General features: G+C 37.4%; 1 protein-coding gene across 3 annotated transcripts in view; it reads right to left on the bottom strand.

Moving 5' to 3' along the window:
* LRBA (LPS responsive beige-like anchor protein) overlaps positions 1 to 23,290 on the bottom strand; it is a 395,364-nt gene that overhangs the window by 185,709 nt on the left and 186,365 nt on the right. For all 3 annotated transcript variants that reach the window (XM_031046772.2, XM_031046774.2, XM_031046773.2), the window contains one exon: positions 6,762 to 6,886. In XM_031046772.2, the coding sequence (XP_030902632.2) occupies positions 6,762 to 6,886 (125 nt within the window). The remainder of the gene's footprint in view (positions 1 to 6,761; positions 6,887 to 23,290) is intronic.

Genomic DNA, 23,290 nt, shown 5'->3' with positions numbered 1-23,290 from the left:
TCCAGAAGGCACAACGGCATGGTGCCCTGGACTCGCAAGGGACACCTCTGTGCCCATCTGAATTGTCGAAATGGAAGAGAAGGAAACAAAAAGCTCGCTTAAACCAGAGCGCGGGTTTCACGGTAACGGGGTAGGGGAAGGTGCCGCAGCCGTGCCTGAGCGCTGCTCACACACACACGCCCTGACAGCGGAGGCCAGTGCTGGGTAAGGTGGTGGCCGGTGCCACCAGGAGGGTTCCCCGGGTCGGGTCAGCACTGTTAGGTAGAAGTCTCTTATTTAACATTACAATCTCAAAGCAGCGTCAGAAAAGAAGGAGAGAAAAAGAAAAAGAAAAAGGGAAAAGAAAGGAAAGGAAAAAGAAAGAAAAAGGAAAAGGAAAAAGAGAAAAAGAAAGAAACAAAAAAAAAGGAAAAAATAATAAAATAAAAGAAAAAGAGAAATAAAAGAGAAAAAGAAAAGAGAAAATAAAAGAAAATAAAGAAAAAAAAAGGAGAAAACAAAAGGAGAGAGAAAGGGAAAAGAAAGAAAATAAAGAAAAAGAAAAAAGGGGGGGGGAACAAAGGGGACAAATAAAATGGTAAGGGAAAACGAAGACGGGTGAAAGAAAAAGGAAGGGAGGGAAAAAAAAGAAGGGAGGAAAGAAAAAAGAAGGGGGAAAGGAAAAGGAAGGGGAGGGATGGGAAAATGAAGGGGGAAAAAAGGGAAAAGGGAAAAGAAGAAAAAAAAAAGCAATTGCTCACTGTATATGTAAGTTGCCACTTGCTGCAGTAAAAGCCAAAAACCAGCAGTGTATATGTTGTTTTGGGTTATTTTAAGTCAAATAAAAATACACTTCTTAAAAAACACATTGAGAATGCCCATGGCACAGACGTATTTGAAAAACATTCACCAAACACATCAGGACCAACTAACTTCAACACATCGCTCACTGCTTCCCCTGATTGCTGCCATACTTGATTTGAAGTTCCACCGGCTCACTTTAAAAATATGTTAATCTGCAAACATTTACAGAAGGCAGCAACTCCCCAGTGGCAATATATAAAGTTTGAAATTTTTAAGTAAATGTATGCACATAAGTTGCAAATAATAAACTTTTCAATTAAGTGAACACTAAAAAAGAAACATGAACAAAGAAACTGCCCCCAAACCATCAAACACCCTGGGTCTGGTTTAGGCCTTGAGCTTACAAAAAATCCCAACAACAAAAGCAACCACCCTATCAAAAACAAAGGCAAACAAAAAACCACGAAGAAAATGTAATTTAACTTGCTATACAAAATAAAAAGTAATTTCTGCACAATCCTTTCTCCCTAACCCATAACTGCCACTTGTAAGTAAACCTTTTATAAAGAAATTACTGTAAAGCTTTAACTGCATTGCACAAACACAAATTTTACTTTCTTCTAAAATGTGCTCGTGTAAATAATGATAACTCAGATTCTGGAGTCGTTCAATGTGGGCTGAAAACCTTCTTGTCATGGAAAATATGCAGCTGATATTTAGAAAGGTTTTCCTGTAATTAACTCCCCCTTGAGGATTTTAAGTTAGCAGCAGTAAAATTACCAACAGTATACTAATACACACCACATGCACTGTTACTCAGCAGCCTACCAGCACTCTCTTGAAGATCAAAAAAAGTAAAACAGAACAAAACCATCCCAGGGATAAAGTCAAAGATAATAAATTATTTTCTTTTTTCTTTCTTTCTTTTTTTTTTAATACAGGGAAACTGTATTTGTGGTATCAAAACCCCCATCTGCACTGTACATACCTGCCATTTTTGCTTCCTCTACTACAATCTATGTGTTATACCACAGATGCTATTTCAAGCTACCCTTCTACCTATTCTCATTTAAGACTGAATTGAGAGCCAGGATCAAAGCTTAGTATTTTTATAATGAGCCCAACTTGTCCAAAATACTAGTATGTCCTTCAGACTTTGTTCTCATCTACTAGTAAGAAATAATAAAATCAATACAGCAGCTTCCAAGCCAAAGATGCCTGGTTAAAACAAACACATCTTCGTCAGCTATTCAGGTTTTCTTTCCCTAATTAATGATATCATGCAGCTTCAAAAACATCCATCTTTTGTTTGTAACTGCCTTTTTCAATAAAAGATTTTAGACTATAGCTTAGTCTGTAAGTTAGGTTAGTCTATATTTCAAAATTTTTATTATCTCTTTGTATGTGATATTACCCATCCACATTTCCAGAGATGCATGAATCATGTGTAGACACATGGACACAGGAAGATGCAGAGCCTGTCTACACATCTGCGGATAGTAGCTACTGGAAGGCAGTAAGACACTGTGCTCTGAACCAGAACCTGCTTTTTCCATACTTAACTCGAATAAAACACTACACCTGCAACACACACACACTCACATGAATGTCTGTATAGAACAGAGTGTATTCCACATGGATTCACCTATTTTCTGTAGATAAATGCACTTACATAGGTAGGCCATGGTCTAGTTCTCTTTCTATATTTACTGATTACACATATGACAGAGCATGGCATCATGTGACATATTCTGTGCCCACATATGCACACAGGTATATTACACTGGATCTTAGTTCTAAACCCCTCTCTGCCAAGCCTGCCTATTCCTGGCATGACCAGAGCTTATGGCTCCAACCCTGCAGGTCTAAACATACATTCACATACACCTTTTCAAGCGCGAGACCTCAAGGTATGGTCTGCGTGTTACACAAGACATAGCAGCCTCCTGGCAGAGTATTCATCTAGCACAGACATTTTGCTTTTATAACTCATTAGTGTAATTCCATGCAATCCTTCACAAAACTGCTCTGTAAGACCCAGTTTCTTCAAGCAGCTTTTTGTAAACACATCTCTGCATCTCAGCCTTCTTTATTCCAGTTAAATCTCTGAAACACTTGGGAGTAAAAACAACAGTTTATCTTATGTTGCTGAACATAAGCTTAAGGCATACATAGAATGGCAGATTATTTTAAATAGTCTACAACTTTAACGTACATGCAAAATACAATTCTTAAAAGTCATCTGAAAAACTATAAAGTATTGGAAAGCACAATTCAGAACATACTAATTTGTGTGTGTGTACATATATATCTATATATTGATGTCTGATGATTCAGGAGAAATAATTCAGGGAAAAGATGTGCCCCTTACTATTGTTTTTTTATTATTATTATATATTATTTATTATATTATGATATTTTTACTTTCACCTCAGGATTTTAAAATATTATTTTTAAGGCTTCTTTTTTGTCCCTTGAGTCAAGGCAAAGAAAACTGATCAGTCGACTGCAATACTGCAGGTGACCCACTGCTAGTCACTTGCAGTCACAAAGCTCTGAACTCTGCCTCTTGCCTTGATGCTGACATTACAGGCTGTTTAAGTCCCCCTCACCCCAAGTTTTTCACAAATATCAATAAAAAAAAACAAATCACATGCTAAAAAGCTTGATAAAGGTATTTTCTAGTAACTAAAGATTCTGTCACGAAATACTGTTTTGGGGGTCAATCTAAAAATGCCAAAAGGTTTAAAGTACTCTTATTTTTGCACTTTCACACCTATGTAAGTGTTTTGGTTTAATTTCTCAAGAATGGATAAAAGGGCAAACAGAGAAGAGTTAACTCTTTCTATCCCAAACATTTTCTACCAAACTACCTTCACCTTTCTTTCCTTCCCCCACAATACACTGCTAGACTGACTTTTATAAATAGCCATTATGGAGATTCCCCCCTTCTTGCCCCCCCCTTTGAAAAATTACCTAAAGCCTTTTTTTCCCCAAGCAAGTTAATGTGAACTTGGGAATGGCAATTAAATTGTCAGAATTAAAAAATTTGTTTTTAACTAGAAGGTAGCCAGAAGTATAGTCATGGGGCTGGTATTGATTGTCTGAACAGAGAACATTAGTCTTCAGGTATTTATTCTGCCACCTCTGCACCAGAGGTTCTCCTTCAAATCAAATCAATCCCTGGAAAAGATTGGTTCTTTCTACTAAGACACATAACTAGGCTGCAACAGAGCTGATTGTTGTTGTTGTTGTTGTTCTCTCTAGATTTTACTGAACAACATCTAGGCTTCCAATTGTTTCTGAGTAATTTTCACAGTTGCAAATTGTGTTTTTTTCCTAGGTTGTGTGCTCTCTGGGGTGGAGAATACATCTGGTTTTATTTGAAAGAAAACAAGCAGTTAATAACGTGCATCTACTAATGAAAAGTGTACTAAAATCTATGCTTTCAAGTCTGGTTACTGCAACAGTCCTTTCCCATTATTTATGCATTATTTATCACTGTCTTCCTTTTGGCAAAATCCCTTATGCCCAATTTCAGGTTTTGGTTTTGGTATGGTTTGTTTTGAGAAAAGCTTAAATAGGCAGTAGGGAACCTTTTATTAATTATTTAAAAATGCTTTTGCTTCAGAGACATGTAAAGTTATTTGAAATAGAATAATTCATGCTAAATTATTGATAAGAAATCATAAAATACCAGGGCAAACATTCTGCAGACTCTAAGGAGATATCCTTAGAATTTAGAAACTACATCATGAAAGCAGGGCCTGGAAGTCTGGTTCCAAAAATCTGAAAATAATTGAATTTTATGAGCTGAAATTGGTTAATACTAAAAGTCTACAAAAGCAAATTATAAATAGATGGCGTGACTGTTCCAACTGACCTTTCTGACAACTGGACCTTGTGAGATGTAAAAACAAAACCACCACACCAAAAAACCCAACCCCCCAAAGAAACAGTATAAACCCTCACAACCTTTGTATTCCTACACATTATATATAGTTTCCAGTTGAACTTGAATTTGTACTTTGGTCATCTGTTTTATGCTTTGCCAGTGGAAGGTCTTGGAGCAAAACAATTGCATACATACGCACACTGAGTCAGGAAGATAAGAATTATCTACATTTTCAGAAATCACATTAAATGATCACTTACAGTAAAGTAAAGAAGACTGTGAAGAAAGAAGACTGGAAGCAGACAACAAAAGCAGTATGCTAGCTCTATTTAAATTACCAGGATTAGCTACCAGCTATGCATATTACCTACCTATGAACTAGGGCTACTTTTACTCACTCTTCTTTTGTATTGACAAAAATTGTGCTCCTTTTTACTGTAAGCTGAGTATGAGACATAGCCTCTGAAATGTTGCATGGATTAATTAAAGTATCACATTCGTATGAAAGATGAATAAATAGTATGAAAGACGAATAAGTGTGTGCTTACTTACGGAAGAATTAGGAATAAATATAAATAGGAACTGTAAATATCTTGCAGTAAATAGATACTTCTAAGTATTTTAATAAAAAACATAAACTTTAAATACAAAAATATGAGTAGAATATATAAAACTGTGATGAGATCTATTAAACTTGAAGTACATGTAATATTAAAGAGGGGCAGTTGTTGTTTATCCATGGAGTATTAAACAGAAGGAAACCTTGTGCCCTTAAAAGTCCACAGCATCGAAACAACACACAGACTTAAGAACAACAAGCCCCAAAGCAAAAAAATGGGTTAATTAATTCTACATCTTGTTCCTCTTTCTATAGTCAAAGATGTAGGGCTCTCCAAACATTGCTTTCAGATCACTTTATTGACTATTCTCTGTACGGTCATTTATTTTAGAGGACTGATGTCACATTTGGCATTATATCAGCTGACATATTGTAGACATTTTCCCCCAGAAATGGCTCTTTAAGGCTGAGTGCAAGAGGTTAAGATGCCTGACGGAAAGTAACTTTACGCCAGTGATGTTCTTCTATATTCATACAACAGTCTTAATAATTTGAAATTAGCATTAAGTTTATTCCACCACATATATGTATGTGTATGCAATAAATCACAGGCTAAAAAAGAAAGAAGAGGGTACTCAGTTTTAATTATAAGTAAATTATTTTTAAATATAAGAAAATTTTTTCTTCCTTATCGATGTATCTTCATTAGGTTACGAAGCCAGACAATTCTAGACTAAACCCCAAAGTTCATTAGCTTTGGGTGGTGTTTTGCTTATCTTTTTGGTTTATTATAGAATTCTCAAACTGATTATTGTATCAGTTTTATAAATACATTTCTCCAGAACAGACACAGCAGCATGTAGCTGAGTGATCCCTGATAATAAAATGGGGAGAAAAAAGGATAAGAAACGCAATCACCTTTTTTAAAATCACCACATAGAAGTCCTCATTACCATTTGCTGCTTGAGCAATACTTCATGTTTCAGCATTTCTTACTATTTCTTATATATCAAATTCTTGCCAAAAACTTGAGGACTTGAATAAAGGTGTGAATACAGTTCAGCTTCAGAAGTGTTATTTTTCTTTTAATGTATCTGTAACGATCCACAGATACATGCTAAGGATAACTGAAAAAACTGCTGTGGATTTTTGAACAGGAAAGATTGTTTTCTGAAGTTACTAAATAGGTAATTTACTACAATTAAGATACTTGTCCATGATTAATGGCAAAACTGCATCCGCTTTTCTTCTGTTCAGTGAGTACTATATTTGTAATTATTGTATGCAAAGTATGCACAATGTGCCAGCTCAACTAAGATGTAAGGAAGAGGCTTATCAAATACCATCACTGGTTACATGAAGTGATGGTCAATTTATCTTTGTATTGAATGTGCCTGCAATGCAATGACAAAAGCCTTTGGTGTTTGGGACAATTTTCTAGCATCTTATAGCAATGAAGGTCTGGTCTTTACTGCCACATACTGTAACCTGCTGCTATTGGTGAGAAGCAGATTTTACACTGACCATGTTCTCCGGCTGCTTTTAGTGTCGCTTCAGGATGTGTCGATCCAAGGGGGTTACGCACAAATCGTCGCCGGCGCCGCAAGTCATCTTCCCAGTAGTCAAGGCGCCAGAACTCACGAGGACGACTACAATGAAACAGAGGAGCCACATATGTTAGCAATTATCAAACAGCATGGTAGCGCTGAATTTCTGCATAAAGCTCTCCTTGTTTGCGCTGCTTTTGCCTTTTTTCTTTTTAACCTCCCCCCTTTCTGCAATCTTTTACTTAGGTATGTCCTTGAAAATAACAATATCACCTTCCAGCCTAAGGAACTCCTTTCCCTTTTTTCTTGGAAGGTGAAATGAGCACTAAATACATCATTTTGAAATGAATTGCTGACAGTGTGATCAGTTTCCCCACACTCTAGTGGCATGTGCTCCGATTTCAGCCTCATTTCAGCCTCAGCAGGGCACCTTTCTCAGTGACTGCATTTATAAACCAGAATAGGGAAAAGGCTATTATAAATATGGTATAGCATTACCTATATTAATCAAAGTCTGTCCCCCTTCATTTTTCTTCCTAATTTGTGCCTTTTTGCACAAGGTCAGTAAATCATGCCATGAATTCTTGGTCCAGAAAGTGTTAACTTTAATGAATACCTCAGTTACATGGTTATGTATGTGATAATAAAATATTACTCTGTTTAGATGTGCAGGAATTTAATTAAAATAATCTCTTAAAATATTCATTACATTTAGCCCCTGAGGCTTAGAACAACACAAGAAAATGCATTTCTTTTCCATTTACTGTTTTTAAATAAACCATTCCAGGAGAGTGAAACAGCAATCTATTTTCGAGCAAATCAGATTGGATTTCTGGTTTATGTAGTTGTGTTTTTACATTTAATTAAAAACTACATGTTATGATGTGTAATAATTGCTATATTGAAGGCATACTTCTAAAAAATTACCTCTAGAAAAGGTTATATCAAATTCATTATTTTCCATTGTACTCTCCAAATATACGTAGATCTTTTTAATATGGTCATATATAAGTGCCAGTTACTATCCTGTTAGATGATCATGAATGAATGCCACTGTAAAACAGTATTTTAGCCTAGAGAATGTACCAAAAAATGCCAATTTCAGGTATAGTAAATAAACAGAAAATGCCTGAAGCACAGAATAGCTATGACAGCCTGAAAACCTGTATGCCCAAATTAAAAAAAACAAAAACTTATTTTGTTTGTTAACATAGGAAGTATTAAAACAGTAGATGAAAATGCATATATATATATTCCATTTCTGGTCCAGGAGCTAATAAAAGCATACCTGTCAACACTGACAAATGAATAGGAACAACTAATTTACAGATCATGATGTTAAAAATACTTGGTATCCACATTCTTAGTTTTGAGGTCTAAAGACAGAAATACATTTTACTTAAGGTAAATGAAGGTTTCAGACACACATGGTAACAAAAGCCAGATTTATTTGCATAGCCCTACTCCCCAACACAGTTTGTAGAGATAAAAAATTGTGACTGAAAATCATTTTATAAAAATGGAGAGTGTCTTTGCATTACCTTCAGTAAATTCTATGCCTTTTGCTAACACCAAAGAAAAGACAGTGCTATTTTTCATCTTCCTGATTTCTTACTATCAGAAAAATATTGAAGTATTGGAATCAGATGCACCAGTATCTTATTTCACACTGTCTGTAATGCAATCATGCTAAAATTCAAATGCTTTGATTATAAAATCCAATGATTTTGGAATACTTAACCAAAGAAAAATTATAAAATGCAGAATGATACGGGTTTATTCAAAGGTGGATTAATAACTTAAAATTCTCCATTAGTGATTATAAAAAAAAGGCAGAACACAGCTGGCTATGTGCATGCCTTTGATAGTCTTACAGCATGGATAGGCACTTCATCATTCTGCCTTCCTACATTTATCTGTTAAAATTATTATCAAATATCAGCCAGGATGCAGTCGTGAATCACAGACTGCTCCTCGTCTTCAGGGGAATGATACAATGAGGGTCTATTCATCAGTATGGCAATCGGCACAAGTAATTAGTTCCCTAGACTGAGATCTCCTACAAAGCTTATTTCAGTCCGCAACACAAACATATGACAATGGAAAGCTAATGGAAGCTGCTAAAATTTGTTAACCTCTTCTGCCATCAATCCTTCTGGTAGTCTACTGTGCTACAGTATTATGCAAAGATGGTAAATTATTAATTTCTCATTCATCTATCTTTCTACAGTTTTGATAGAATTAAGTAATGCCATTCTTCTGGGTAACAATTACAATTATACTGCGTTACAAAACTATGCTAAAATTATTAGAAAAATAGGTAACAATGATCAGGCATGAAGTATTATCCTGAAACACAATATATCTTTAGTCCCCTACTTTTATTTTCAGTTTGGCATACAAAATTTGCATAGGATTCCAGCTCTTTCACCATTGTGCTGATTATTGACAAACAACAAAAACTAGACTGTGTAATTAGGTATTTATAACTACTAGAAACCACTGTATTATGAGGTTAAAAAAACCCTATTCTCTATGCATAGAAAAATATCTAGCAAAAGCCTACACAGCCAAAAATAAACACCCATGCAGTCTAATTCTTACAACTGAGCCATTTCTGAGATCAGCTACTGGGACAAATGCATACTAGTACTAACATAAACCTAAACATATATATACATATATAGATATAAAATATATACTCTAGAACAAGTAGCTTACTAGTAGGATCAATGAACTACTGCAGTCCCATGTCCTAAAGGCAATGCTGTAACATGCAGATTTTACCTCTACAGCCAGGGGGAGACAGACATAAATATTGCTCTGATTCGGGCAGAAGACCACTGGCAGACTGAAGAACCATGAAGTAAAGGGGCCAAGAAAGCAGATGTGGAGCATCAACTACAGGGAAAATTTGACAACAGAAGTTTCTGGCCTTACAATAAAGGATGCCATATGGACTAAAGGTGCTATATGGACTGGATCAATGAACATAAGTACTTAATTAGCATAAGTGCAACAGCAACATTTCTCAGGGGATTGGGGATTTATGAATTATAAATCATATGATTTGCATGGATTTGTCAGGGCTCCCTCTAACATGATACACACTAATTAGTTCCTTAGTAACAACATTGATTTAATAGAAACAACTCCAATAGCATAACCATTATTTTATTTTTCAAACAGTTCCCCAAACTACTAGGCTACATACTCAGAACTGAGATAAAGCTTTCCTTTCAATGCCTATGTAAGTAACTAAACTGTTACAGTTGTACAGAGATGAGACAAAATACAGAACAGACAATCTAACGTGTATTCTCAGGACTTTGAGAGAATTATGCAAAAGTAAATGTCACTGTGGTCAGTGGGAAAAAAGTTTAAATGCCCACATAACTTCATTCCAAGACCAAGAAACCTATTTTTCCTAACAGTTTCAAAGATTAACACAACTGGAAACAAAACATAGTGACAGGTGTGCTAGTTTTATCATGGTGTTATAGCAAAAGAATTTTAGGCGTGGGAATTACCTATTGGTGCTCATACCCCTATAAGAGATTTAAATTGAATCTAAGCAATACAACCAGATAATGACAAGAGGACTGAAGTACTATTTCTTGTAACGCTTTATCCATTGTGTATTTCAGGACAGTCTGCTAATTCTATGACCAGAGAAAAGAAGGAGTCAGAACAATAGCATGGCTAGGAAAATGTAAATCTACAAAAGCAATAGCCTCAGAGGTCTTAAGGCTGTACTTGGGCCACCAGTTAATTGAGAATGGATTTTAGCACACCACAGAAACACCCATTCAGACACTTAGATTAGTGAAGTACTAAACAAACACAACACAGAAAAGAGAAACAAAGAAAAGGAAGGAAAGAGGAAAGCAGCACAGTGTTACAGAAATTGTCTGCAAAGAAGAGGATGACTACAGCCCTAAATTACCTCTTCTATCTAGAAGGCTATCTAGCCTTAAAGGCAAGAAAACTTACTGACAAAAAGCAACTGCAACAAGCTTAAAAGCAGATGGAAACTAGACAGTCTATGCCCATGAAAAAATGTGTTGTTACAACAACACAGTCTGCTATTATAGTCTTTTCACAATCTACTATTTAAAGAAAAACAGTCCTTGCCCTGATGTATGGCAATAACATACACTAAACATGGATCTGAAACACTGGACAATGTGAATCTTGTGCTGCTAGAGATGACTGCACTGGCATGTCGGGAAGCAGAGACTGTCCCCAGGCCATGGAACAAGAACACAGGTGGTGATCATGACATAAGCATAATACCTCATTTACATATCCTAAACCTATGTGAAGATACCAAGATAAATTTCCAGATGAAATACACCTCGTTGGAACTCTAACTGTACAGTTAAATAGTTAAGTCAATTTCTAAACCTAATCAATCCTTGGTCTCTCCACTAAGACCATCAGCAAGGCAATCCATCAGTGATGCCAATTTCTAAGATGTAAATGCTCAGACAGAGACATCTAGGCTAAATTTGTTTCATAGACAAACAGAGTGTGACAACAACACTTATTCATCAGTAACAACGGTATAGATTTGAAAGGAAAACTCAAAGAAGGCATATCTGCAATTTCTCCAGAAAAGCCTACATCATCTTTTGGTTTTAATTTGTTCAGCATTTTGGTTGCAATGGCTCATCAAATGCGTAATAGCAGGTGCTAATAATAAACTACACAGAAGACTAATTGTAGAATGCAAACAGTGATTCCATTTTTTACAGAATATGCTGGATTATTGCAATGCTGTTGAGGAATATTTCTTGCTCTACATCTAGCGGACTTTTGAGTTCCATCTGAATATTTCACGTATTTCCATGTAAAATACTTCAAGAACTCGTGCCAGACATCTGCTGTAAGACATACAAACATTTTTCTCCAACAAAGAAGCAATTGTATTCGCATTAGATTGTCAATCCAAAAATAGAAGGTGAAGGTCTAGAAAGTACTGCAGAAATCTTGATGAAGTACCACTAGCAGAATGCAGGGCATCATGTAACATAAGAGCGTGCTTTATCTTGCAAATTGAAATCCACCGCATTTTCATGCAGCTGGACGTCCAAAATATTAACTGAAATCTCTTATATTTTGCAAGTCATCATAAAATGCAAGGTGTGTTCCACTGACTTGTTAAAATGCAATTTCAGAAAACAAGTAAAGCATTTTCTGAATCCCTTCAATATTCTTGTAATGAGCTTTCACAAACTCTGATCTAAAAAAACCCAAGTCATACCAGATAACCTAATTATGATTAGCTACATGTCATAAGTACTAATCTAAACAATGCTTTGTGCACATCAATTTGTGTATTACTGATGTGTGACGTGATTAAAATACTTAACACATTTTTGAAAATAAACCACTGAGCTTAATGGTGGTAAAGCAAACACTGAAGATGTAACTTGACAAGCAATTCTCAGCAGCACTACCAAGTTCAGCTTTTCATGCAGAGATCCTATGCACAAGGGTTTGTGTTGCCGTGTGGTAAACCTAAATTAGAGTACTGATGCAGCAGGGAAAATGACTGGGGTTTAGTATATTGGATTCTTGATCTGATTCAAAAATTTGTATTACCAAAGCACACAGGAAAAAGTTTGATTAGCATTAAGTCAAAGTTACTGCTAAAATATTACTTGGACAGCTACACTATCTCAATGTGGGTATTTCACAGCACTTCACTGGTAATGTGTCTACTTCAGAACATTAAAGATTAATTAACTCCTGACAAGTGCATTGAGGTCTTCAGAAATGTTACCTACATTACCTGTATTTCCTTTGACGGCAAAACTAGTTAAAGATCATCTACTCTCCCTCCCTCAGTAGCATTCACGTAAGCATTTTAGAATTAAACTTGGCTAGGGATATGAAAGATAACAGGAAGGGATTCTATAGGTACATTGCAAATAAAAGACAGACTAGGGACAATATGGGCTCCCTCCAGAAGCTAGCAGGAGAACTGGCTACCCTGGATTTGGAGAAGGCTGAGGTTCTTAATGACTTCTTTGCCTCTGTCTTCACTGGCAAAGCTCTGACCACACTATCCAAGTCTCCGAAGGCAGACACAGGGACTGTGAGAATTAAGACCTTGGGCCCACTGTAGGAGAGGATCTGGTTCGAGATCATCTTAAGAACCTGAATGTACACAAGTCCATGGGCCCTGATGAAATCCATCTGCGGGTCATGAAGGAGCTGGCGAATGAAGTTGCAAAGCCACTGGTCATCATATTTGAAAAATCATGGCAGTCAGGTGAAGTTCCCGATGACTGGAAAAAGGGAAATAAAACCTCAATTTTCAAGAAGGGGAAAACATGGGCAATTACAGACCAGTCACTCTCACCTCTGTGCCTGGCAAAATCTTGGAGCAGATTCTCCTGGAAGGTATGCTAGGGCACATGTAAAACAAGGTGTTTCGTGGCAGCCAGCATGGCTTCACTAGGGGGAAATCCTGCCTGACCAATTTGGTGGCCTTCTATGATGGGGCTATGGAACTGATGGACAGGGGTAAAGCAGTTGATGTCATCTACCTGGGCTTGTGCAACGCATTCAGCACTGTCCCACATGACATCCTTGTCTCTAAATTGGAGTGTCATCAATTTGATAAGTGGACCACTCAGTGGATAAAGAACTGGCTGGATGGCTGCACGCAAAGAGTTGTGGTCAATGGTTCGATGCCCGGCTGGAGACCAGTAACGAGTGGTGTCCCTCAAGGATCAGTGTTGAGAACGGTCTTGTTCAACATCCTTCCCTGTGACATGGACAGTGGGAATGAGTGCGCTCTCAGCAACTTTGCTGATGACACCAAACTGTGGTTCTGTTGATACGCTGGAGGGAAGGAATGCCATCCAGAGGGACCTTGACACACTTGTGAGGTGGGCTGATGCCAACATCATGAAGTTTAGCCATGCCAAGTGCAAGGTCCTACACCTGGGTCGGAGCAATCCCAGGCACAGCTACAGGTTGGGCAGAGAAGAGATTCAGAGCAGCCCTGCAGAGAAGGACCTGGGGGTGTTGGTCAACGAGAAAATGAACATGAGCCGGCTTCAGTGTGCGCTTGCAGCCCAGAAAGTCAACCGTATCCTGGGCTGCATCAAAAGGAGCATGACCAGCAGGTCAAAGGAGGTGATCCTGCCCCTCTACTCTGCTCTTCTGAGACCTCACCTGGAGTAATGTGTGCAGTTCTGGTGTCCTCAACATAAAAAGGACATGGAACTGTTGGAACAAGTCCAGAGGAGGCCACGAGGATGATCAGGGGACTGGAGCACCTCCCATATGAAGACAGGCTGAGAAAGTTGGGGCTGTTCAGCCTGGAGAAGAGAAGGCTGCGTGGAGACCTCATAGCAGCCTTCCAGTATCTGAAGGGGGTCTATAGGGATGCTGGGGAGGGACTCTTCATTAGGGACTGTAGTGACAGGACAAGGGGTAACAGGTTAAAACTTAAACAGGGGAAGTTTAGATTGGATGTAAGGAAGAAGATATTTAAGGGTGGTGACGCACTGGAATGGGTTGCCCAGGGAGGTTGTGAATGCTCCATCCCTGGTGGTGTTCAAGCCCAGGTTGGACAGAGCCTTGGGTAACATGGTTTAGTGTGAGGTGTCCCTGCCCATGCAGGGGGGTTGGAACTAGATGATCTTTAAGGTCTTTTCCAGCCCTAACTATTCTATGATTCTATGATCTGTGTGGCCACACTAAACCTAATCACAGTAACAATTCTGAGCTTGCTAGGCTTCAATGCTTTTATTCTGTTGTATATTAGTAATCTGTTATCACTGCAGTCTCTCCAGCAATTATACTAAAACCGAGGGAAAGAAATGTACAGGTGAGAGGAAGAGAAGGGAAAGGGAGAGGAAGGGAGAGGAGGAGGACAGATCTGAAATGCCCAGATTTGCAATTTGAAAAATGGTATAAATGCTGTTTGCATGCTTTTGTACAGTAGTTAGGATATTATGTCTTTGTCTCAACCACCTATTAGACACTGCAGCTACCATTCCCCACCCAAGCCTTCCAATCTCTGTTTTGAATCATATAAAAAAATCTGTTCTCATATAACTAGCATGTAAAACAAAACCAGAAGACTGATGCCAACTTCAGGTATCACAGAGACTCTTTTCTGCATTGACAAGCATTGAATTTCTCATTTAAAAAGGAATTCAGAAAAAAATGTTGACTTTAAATATTTCAGTCTCCCTCTACACATTATGAAGTCAGGGTAAAGACAAACCCACCTTTAATGTGTTGCTGCCTTAGATGATGGTGCCATTAACCTCCAGTTTAAAAACAGTTGTGTTTATGTATGAGTTTATGTATGCTCTTCTTTCATCTTTATTAACCCCTTGGTGGCCAAACACAGCCCAGCTTTTTTGGAGGCAGCATTCTTTGAAGTGCTGGCATTCCTGTGCACACTGATTCTTCAAAGAGGGCTCACTTAAGTGCATGGTACAGTAGTAATCTACAACCACTACCTTATCTTAGATTGATCTTATTTTGATCAGTCTAGCTGCACTTTAAAAGATGTCACCCTAAGACACAGTTTATTTCTTGTTGCAGTGCCATCAAGATTAATTGTAATTAAACTGAAATGAAAACTACTCCTCTATCAGAAACTAGCATGAAAACTGTATTTTGGCTTTGAGCAAAATTAGTTCAGACATGATTCAGACATGGAAGAATGGATGTACTGCAAATTTGCAAACAGATGCTTTGACTTTGCTGCTTTTAAGTATTTCCAGATCTCACACATCCTACACCTGATAACAGTCAACAACTTTTGTTTTTCAAAATAACTCTAGTTAATACAGATTCCCATAAACTATTATTCATATTAAAAATAAAAACTACCATAACATACAAAAATAGGTACAATGCACTTCAATGGAGTTTTCTTGCTCTTTGTTTGATAACGTGGAAATTTAGGCTGCAACATGAGCACTGGAATATAACAATATAGTTTGTATAGTTTGGAGGCTATATAATAAAGGAGCCAGCTCAATTTCCATCTCCTTAGCTATTCCTACTGGTTCTGATGCTTTCACCTCAAGCATATGCGTAGACAGGATCTATATCTTTTTTCATTAATTACAGCATCAGCAAAATTTCTGTGAGGAATAAAGTACATTGAAATATTATGACTCAGATTAATTCTTTCCAGTAGTTTGGAATTTGAGATGATATTTTTTCAGCATTTCTGGATATACAGATCAACTTTTGACCAAATTAAGAAAATTTCCTCAGATGTGTTGGTTTTTTGTATATTGTTCTAACCCCAGAAGTATTAAACACAGGAATTACAGTAAAGCTTTTCCTCAAAAAAAAAAATCTTATATTTGACCTGCACCAAACATTTTAGCTTCACCACCATCTCTTCTAGAAGAAACAGGATGAAATCAGATTCCCACATACCTGCACTTTAAGAGCTGTGTCTAACCTGTATCCTTCTTTTATAGATCTCTTTACAGCTGGATACTTTTTTTGCTCCCATAAAAATGCAGTAGTGCACCCCTCTGATGCAGCAAATGGTTTTCTGTTCTACGTTCTCCTAAATGAAGCTAAACTCTTTTCTTTTGTAATATGCTTTCAGAGTCCTCTGTCAGAAAAATCTAAACCAAGTGTTTTCTTTCCCCCCCCCCCAAAAAAAAAAGAAGTTAAAATTAGCATCTAGCAACTAAATTAACTCAGCATTCAACACTGAAGAGAGGAGTAGGAAAGACGACTGGGATGTAAGTACAACATCCACAGTTTTCCTGTCCAGAATGAACCTCTGCAAGGTGGTGCAAGGTCTGTTAAAGATTACTTGTCAAAGTAAGTTCTGCATTCAAGAGAGACCAATCTGCTAGTTCTTTTGACAGGAAAGAGACTCCAACTTCTGAGAGATGGAACAACTCTGGCTTGCTTACACATAAAGTTTTGAGGTTTTGGGTGGTTTGTTTTGTTTTTTTAAATTTAGAATAATAAAGAGAAGAAAGTCTTCTCTGAGGTCTCTAAATGACTACATATCAAAAATACATGCATTTGTCTTTTTATTGTGGACAGAACATGGGGAGATTAGAGAATTCCCCCCTCACCCTCTTGCTTAATCACAACTTACATTAGGGGGAACAGGTAACTCAGGTTCACAGTATGTCTGGCTACTGTCAAATAGTACCTTTAAACAGTATACTGAAGTCTTAGAGACACGCAACTTCAACACTACCTGCACTTCTCCCACACTCTATCCAAAATCAAAGCTTAGATTTAAAAAAACCAAAAACCAAATATTCAACCATCAAGAAACTAACCAACCAACAAAAAACTAACTGCCAAAAAACCACAAACCCAAATAAAACCACTTTTCAAGCATGTTTTAATAGCTAACACTTCTCTGAGAGATCTAGTTCAGGATTTAAAAATCTGAGGAGGGCAAAAATCTGGGAAATGACTTTGTTGTGTGATGATTGCAGGAACATATGTAAGAAAGAGTTCGAGTAACTGCAAACATTGTATCGCTCTCAGAGACAGGAAACAATAAGTACAAGGCAGCAAGACCACTAAGGAAGCACACGGAACAAAACTCTTAACCATTACCATACTAACATAGCACAGTCAGGAAATAACAACAGGACTCAAAAATCTTTAAAAAGGATTAACTTGTTAAACATATTTCTCTGAAAGCCTTGCAGAAGGTCTCTAAAAATAAAAACACAGCACTGAATTATGATGAAGCACCCTTTCCTGGAACACACTGAGAATACTGTATTTACTCAAGCTTTAAATGAAGGGAAAAGTAGCCTGAAAACATACCTTATCTTCTGTTATATGTAGTCAATGCACCAGGAGATAAAAGGCTGGCAATTAACAGACATTGCACAGAGGCATGCTCAAAACTACTACCTGACACAGTCTGCAAGTAAAGCTGTCACTGAACTGCTCTTTGTAAGGTGGTAGGTATCAGCTCACACCAAGACCCCGCAGGTGGCATAAGGAATACTGCTTTACACCTATCCGCCTCAGAAGTTGCAGGAACTCAGCGTGAAACAGCAGATACATTACACTACTGAGGATGGAGAAGCAGCATTAAGGTACAGACATTAGCATCTAGACAAGTAGGAAAAATGTTTCCAAGATGGGGAAAATAAGCTAACAAAAAGTTGGAATCTTTATTTGGAAAGGAGAAAATGCATATTTGGGGCCAACATCAAGAGGTTCAGAGGCACTATGTAGATGGTTTTCTGCATGCACCCATCACTGTCATCCCATATTTAGATAAATAAGGGACTATTTCATGCCTGGTTACTCAGTGCTAATTTGAGCTCCCCTAAATATCTGCAGCTTCAATCACTCACCCTATAAAAGCTAGCTGAAGCTACTGAACTGCTTCCTGAGATTCACTGGTACCTCAATGGTCATAACAGTTCTGAAGATAGTTACCAGGCCCTCTGAAAATTACAGCTATCCTCTGGCTACATTAACAAAAGGGAAATGCAGAAACCATCCTAACTCATGTTACAGAAGTTACCAAAGGACTACCTGCAATAAGGCATAAGCAACATTAGAATGCTAAACCACGCAAGGTTTTTATAACATGGTAATTGAAGAGCTTAGTCTAAGAGAAAAGCTTGTATGGTGAAACATTAGAAGCATCTGAGAAGATGTAAACTTCTTTTCCATAGCTATTTTAGGAACGAAATCTAGCAACAGATAACTTGAACACTTGGACTGAGCAATACAACAGTCATTGTGATACTCTTTCATGCACATCTCCTTACTTTATACTCAAGACTAACAGCATTAGCATCTAAATCCAATGTTATAGGACAGGATTGATTACAAAAACTGTAAAACGAAAGCTGAAGAAGCAACAAATTGGGAAATGTTTCCTGTTTCATCTCAGTGATTTAAAAATTAGTATGACCCGCCCCCAAAAATTATTTCCCCTCTATGTTAGCATGCTGAAAGATGAAGCTTTTCTTGACCTGACAAGGTTTCCAACTTTTCCCTCTCCAGCCAGCTACTCCTTTATTTACTTCTAAGCAAATTTACCAGCAACAATCTCTCAGAGTCTCAAGTTGAATGTAAAAAAAACCCAAAACAAAACCCAAAACAAGCAAACAAAAACCGAAAACAACAGTAGGGAAACCAACATACCACTTCAGGTTCTTTCCCAACATTGAAATGACTTTCTCAATATTAAGCCATTCTTCTTGACACAGGAATCCCACCGCAGAGGAAAATGAGAGGGACACAACACTGTCACCCACAAGTGGAAATAAGTCATATGCAACAAAGAATCTCTGTCCCACAGACACTCAGTACCACTAAGAAATGCCCCAGCAGAGAGAATTGAGCAATCTGGAGTAACTTACACTGACCTCACCCAAACTGCACCATTCCAGTGGCACCACCATCCACCCAAATGACTCCCTGTCCCCTGCAGAGGAGGGACATGAATGCATCCACTGGACAGAAAGAGCACCAGAATGGCTGTACCTTTTCTCACCAAAAGTCTAACTTCAGATTCTGCATCCAAAAATGTCAGTGATGGCTTAAGGAAGAGTAAGATCAAACTGATCATGTACAAATTCCCCTCAATACACTGCCAGCTTCCAGCTATTTTCAGCCCAGGGGTTTTCCTGAGTCTAGTGTGGTTTGTCTATTTATACTCCTTCCTCCTCCTAATGTGTTTCTTTTCCAAGTGCTCATCCACAGTGGAGAACCAGACTTCAAACAAACCCAAGTATCAGTGGCCTCAACCCCCAAGTTTAGAGCTTGGAGAAAATTACTACAGTGAAAATCAAGAAGCTGGAAATGTGCTAATTTCTGTGAATTTCTGTTCTAATGTGTCACTACAGCACCATCGTAGAGTGTTTTAAGTGGCATAAGCAAACCTTAGTTTCTGGACTACAGAATTCAATGTGTGTGTGTATAATCAAGTATCTGTATAGCATGTGATACTGTTAATGTTCATTAAAAACAACAGTAGGGACATTGAAGAGAAAAATCCTTTAGGTTCTAAAAAAGAAGCTCCTAACAAAACCATAAATTCCATATTTAAAATCTGGAATGTAAATGTGAGAGCAGAACATTGCTCTGTAACAACCATACAATTCTCCACATTTTTTTGCTAGAGATGTTAATTCTTGTTTTATGTAAATTCTTCAGAGAAGATTATTTAAGACCATATCATTGTTAAATTATTGTGCAGATACTTATAAGCATAATTTAGTTATACTGCGCTACAATGTACATTTTCTTCCTTGAACATAATCTTCCTCCCGCATGTATAAGCTGTACGTGTAATTATCTGTAGTCACACCTTTTTCCATTATTCAGCATTAGAAATAAACATGTATTATCCCAGCTAAACTAAGCTAACTTCCTTTTTTTCAGAAGAAAGAAATTAAAGAACCCGAACATTTTGACACAGTATATACTAAAACTTCTCCAAGAAAACTTGGTTACAACATTTGTTAAATCCTTCACAGAAAACATTCTTAAAATCGCAGTAAAAAAATCGAGAAGCATTTTTTCTTTTTTGCAGTTAGCTTCTCTGCTGACAGAAGAGCCCATTCAGACTGACACTCAAAACTGAGCAAAGGCTGCTTCATTTCATCACAAAAATAGAATGTTTTCACTTTCCTTTTCAAAATAAAAAGGCCATATATTTTGTGAGAGATTTCAAGGATGAGATAAAGTGAGAAGTTCTCTATTGCTGTAAAAAAATTATTTCAGAAGACAAACCATTCTTTCTCATGTCGGAAGGAAGATGAATGCAGCCATTAATGAAATAAACAAAGCTCCAGAAAGGAATAAAACCCCATTAATTTACATGCAAACCAGTTTGTTGGGGTTTTTTTAAGTGACTTATGAGTTTTCATTTGGACTGTTTCAAATACTGAATATATACACAGCTACTTGTATTGCATTTTCTTTCAACTAAAAATTAAAAATACAGTAATGAAAACAATGGCAAAGGGACTCAAATAAAACCTGATCTTTTGCTACAACTTCTCAAGGTCACAGGATTCATTTTCAGTATCATGCACCATTAAAATTTACTTTGTTGTACTAGTCACTAAGAGGGATAGAGAATGTGGTTTTCAGAAAAGGGACGGCTTTCATCTAGACTTTCACCCACTTTATAGGGAATAACTGTGCTGAACATTGGAAATGAAATACATGTGTGAAGCTATTTGGGCAAGCAGCAAATACAGCAATAGCAATGGATTACTTACCAAACCATATGATAGAAGTAACTAATCTTTGATACTAATCACTGCAATATGGTATTTTCCCCAAAAATTTCCCATGAGGGAAGGGGGCAGTGAGAGGAGAAGGGGCAAACTGACAATCATCACAGAGATTACAGCTTGCTGTTTGGGATTTGAGGATGAGAAGTTAACACATTAAACAAATGTTCGTTGGCTGAATTTATTTTGTGATGTGGATTGAATGGCTTTTGAGTGTTTAATAAACAATAGGTTTGTAGTAATTCTACTTGGCCAAAAGTCTTCTAGGGTATTATTTTAATTTCAATTTACTATACTTGAATCATTTGTGATAAAATTTCACAAGTTAATTGTGTGAAGAGAATTTCAATTTTGCCACACAGAAGCTGTTGCCCAAAGTATTTATTTGGTTATCTCTCTACAAAGCTGCTCAATATGGCCATGCTAAAGGCTTTGGAAGTTCACAGCCTGTATACAATCAGTAGGTGTTTGCTAATGGTAAAATAACTTTGAAGATGCTGCCCGTCCTTCCTCAGGTCATCCCTCTCAGACTCCCCCCCAACACAGTTCTCTCATGTCCCCCTCGGATTGTGACCTCACATACATCAAACCCACACAGAAGAACAGTCTCTAACTTCCTATCCATGACAAACACGCACTATAGAAGAGACAAAGAACCTATGACATAACAAAGAAAGTATCTAGACGTGGAAGCCATGGAGGACAAATATATGAGGGGGGAATGATTAGCATACATGATCTGCAGGGGATCAAGCTAAGGGCAGTTGGGAACCAGTAGGACAAGAGGCAAAGTATAGAAAGGGTGTCAGAAAACCAGGTCTGGCTAGGACAAAAGCATGGGAAAAAGCAATGAAAGGTGAAGACAGAAATCTGGTGAAAAATTAATGGGGATAAATGCAGGCAAGCAAGAGCAGAAGGAAAGGGGAGGTGCATATAAGAATATTTCTTCTATAATATCCTTTTTAGGATACCTTCATACACAATATTAGTCTGGTGTTCATTTGCGTTTTTTCTGAAGAGAGGGGTGAAGTAGTGTGTGTATGTGTATGCTGAACATACAGTGCTTCCACTTGCAAAATTTCCCTCTCATGAAGTAATCTTGCAGCTGCTCCTTAAAACAGCAAAGATCTCAATCATACAAGTCATGCCTCACCTACCACTTAAAAAATAAATAACATTAAATTAAGTACACCAGCACCACCCCCAGCTAAAATTACATTTTAGCATCTTCAGCAGCAGTAGCAGCAGCTTCATGAAAGTCACCAAATGAATCCATCCAAAACTGTGAAGCCTTTAATGATGTCACTACAAGGTTCTTTAAGTAAGAACAGATAACACTGTGCTTATGCTGCCTTTTAATATTTGCATCAGGAGCTTGATGCTATCCTCAGACACACACTGCAGTGAGGCAAAGCTACAAAATGTCTGTACAATGTACGTACAACACAGAAATAGTACTCTCCCCCCAGAAAAACTAAATAAAACCCAAAGAAATGAACACCCCTCCCCAGTACTTTAACATGACTTAATGAGGGCCACAAAGCACATTAGTACAGGTATTACATAGAAATGCAGTTCCTGATTCCCAGTTTTGATACGCTTCCTTTTTCTGCCATCCTTAAAATGGCAATCCCTTAACTATTTTTGAGGGTGTATCAAGGACTAGTAAACATCAAAGTTGAATGCTACAGTTTTCTTATTCTATAAAAATTTAGGAACAAAAAGTATTTGCCTTACTAGGGCAGAGAGAGTACTGACAAAGGCTACCTGCTGTGTTCACGATTTAGAAAATATTGTTTCTGTAAGCAAGCTTTAACGCTGGTATTTAGAACCAGAGACTATAAGAGATGTATAATAAAATCCACAGATACAAAGGGCATGGTAAATCCAGTGTTTAAAATGCTTTGGGGTTTTGGTGGCTTGGGTTGTTTTTTGGGGTTTTTTTTTGTTGTTGTTGTTTGTTTTTTATAGATAAAATTATATGTTCCTTTATTTAGAAAGAAGTGTTCTTGCATTGCCAGCATTACTGTACTGTGAAATAGCATTTTCCCCCTTAAATACACTATTACCCACAAGCATATGCTTTGTGTTTCTAAGTATCATTAATAAGGAAGTTGCCTTAAAGTCCATTCAAGTAATGGGTCAATATTCCCAGATCTGACATACAAAAGGGTTTCTAAAACCAAGCTTGTCTCTTTTTTTGTTGTTTATTTTCTATCTATTTTTTGCTCTTGTTCACCCTCCTTTGAAGTTA

This window comes from Melopsittacus undulatus, chromosome 7, assembly GCF_012275295.1.
Source record: "Melopsittacus undulatus isolate bMelUnd1 chromosome 7, bMelUnd1.mat.Z, whole genome shotgun sequence".
NCBI lineage: Eukaryota > Metazoa > Chordata > Aves > Psittaciformes > Psittaculidae > Melopsittacus > Melopsittacus undulatus.
Note: the sequence above shows the minus strand (reverse complement) of the source record. Positions and strands in the feature narration are given on the sequence as shown.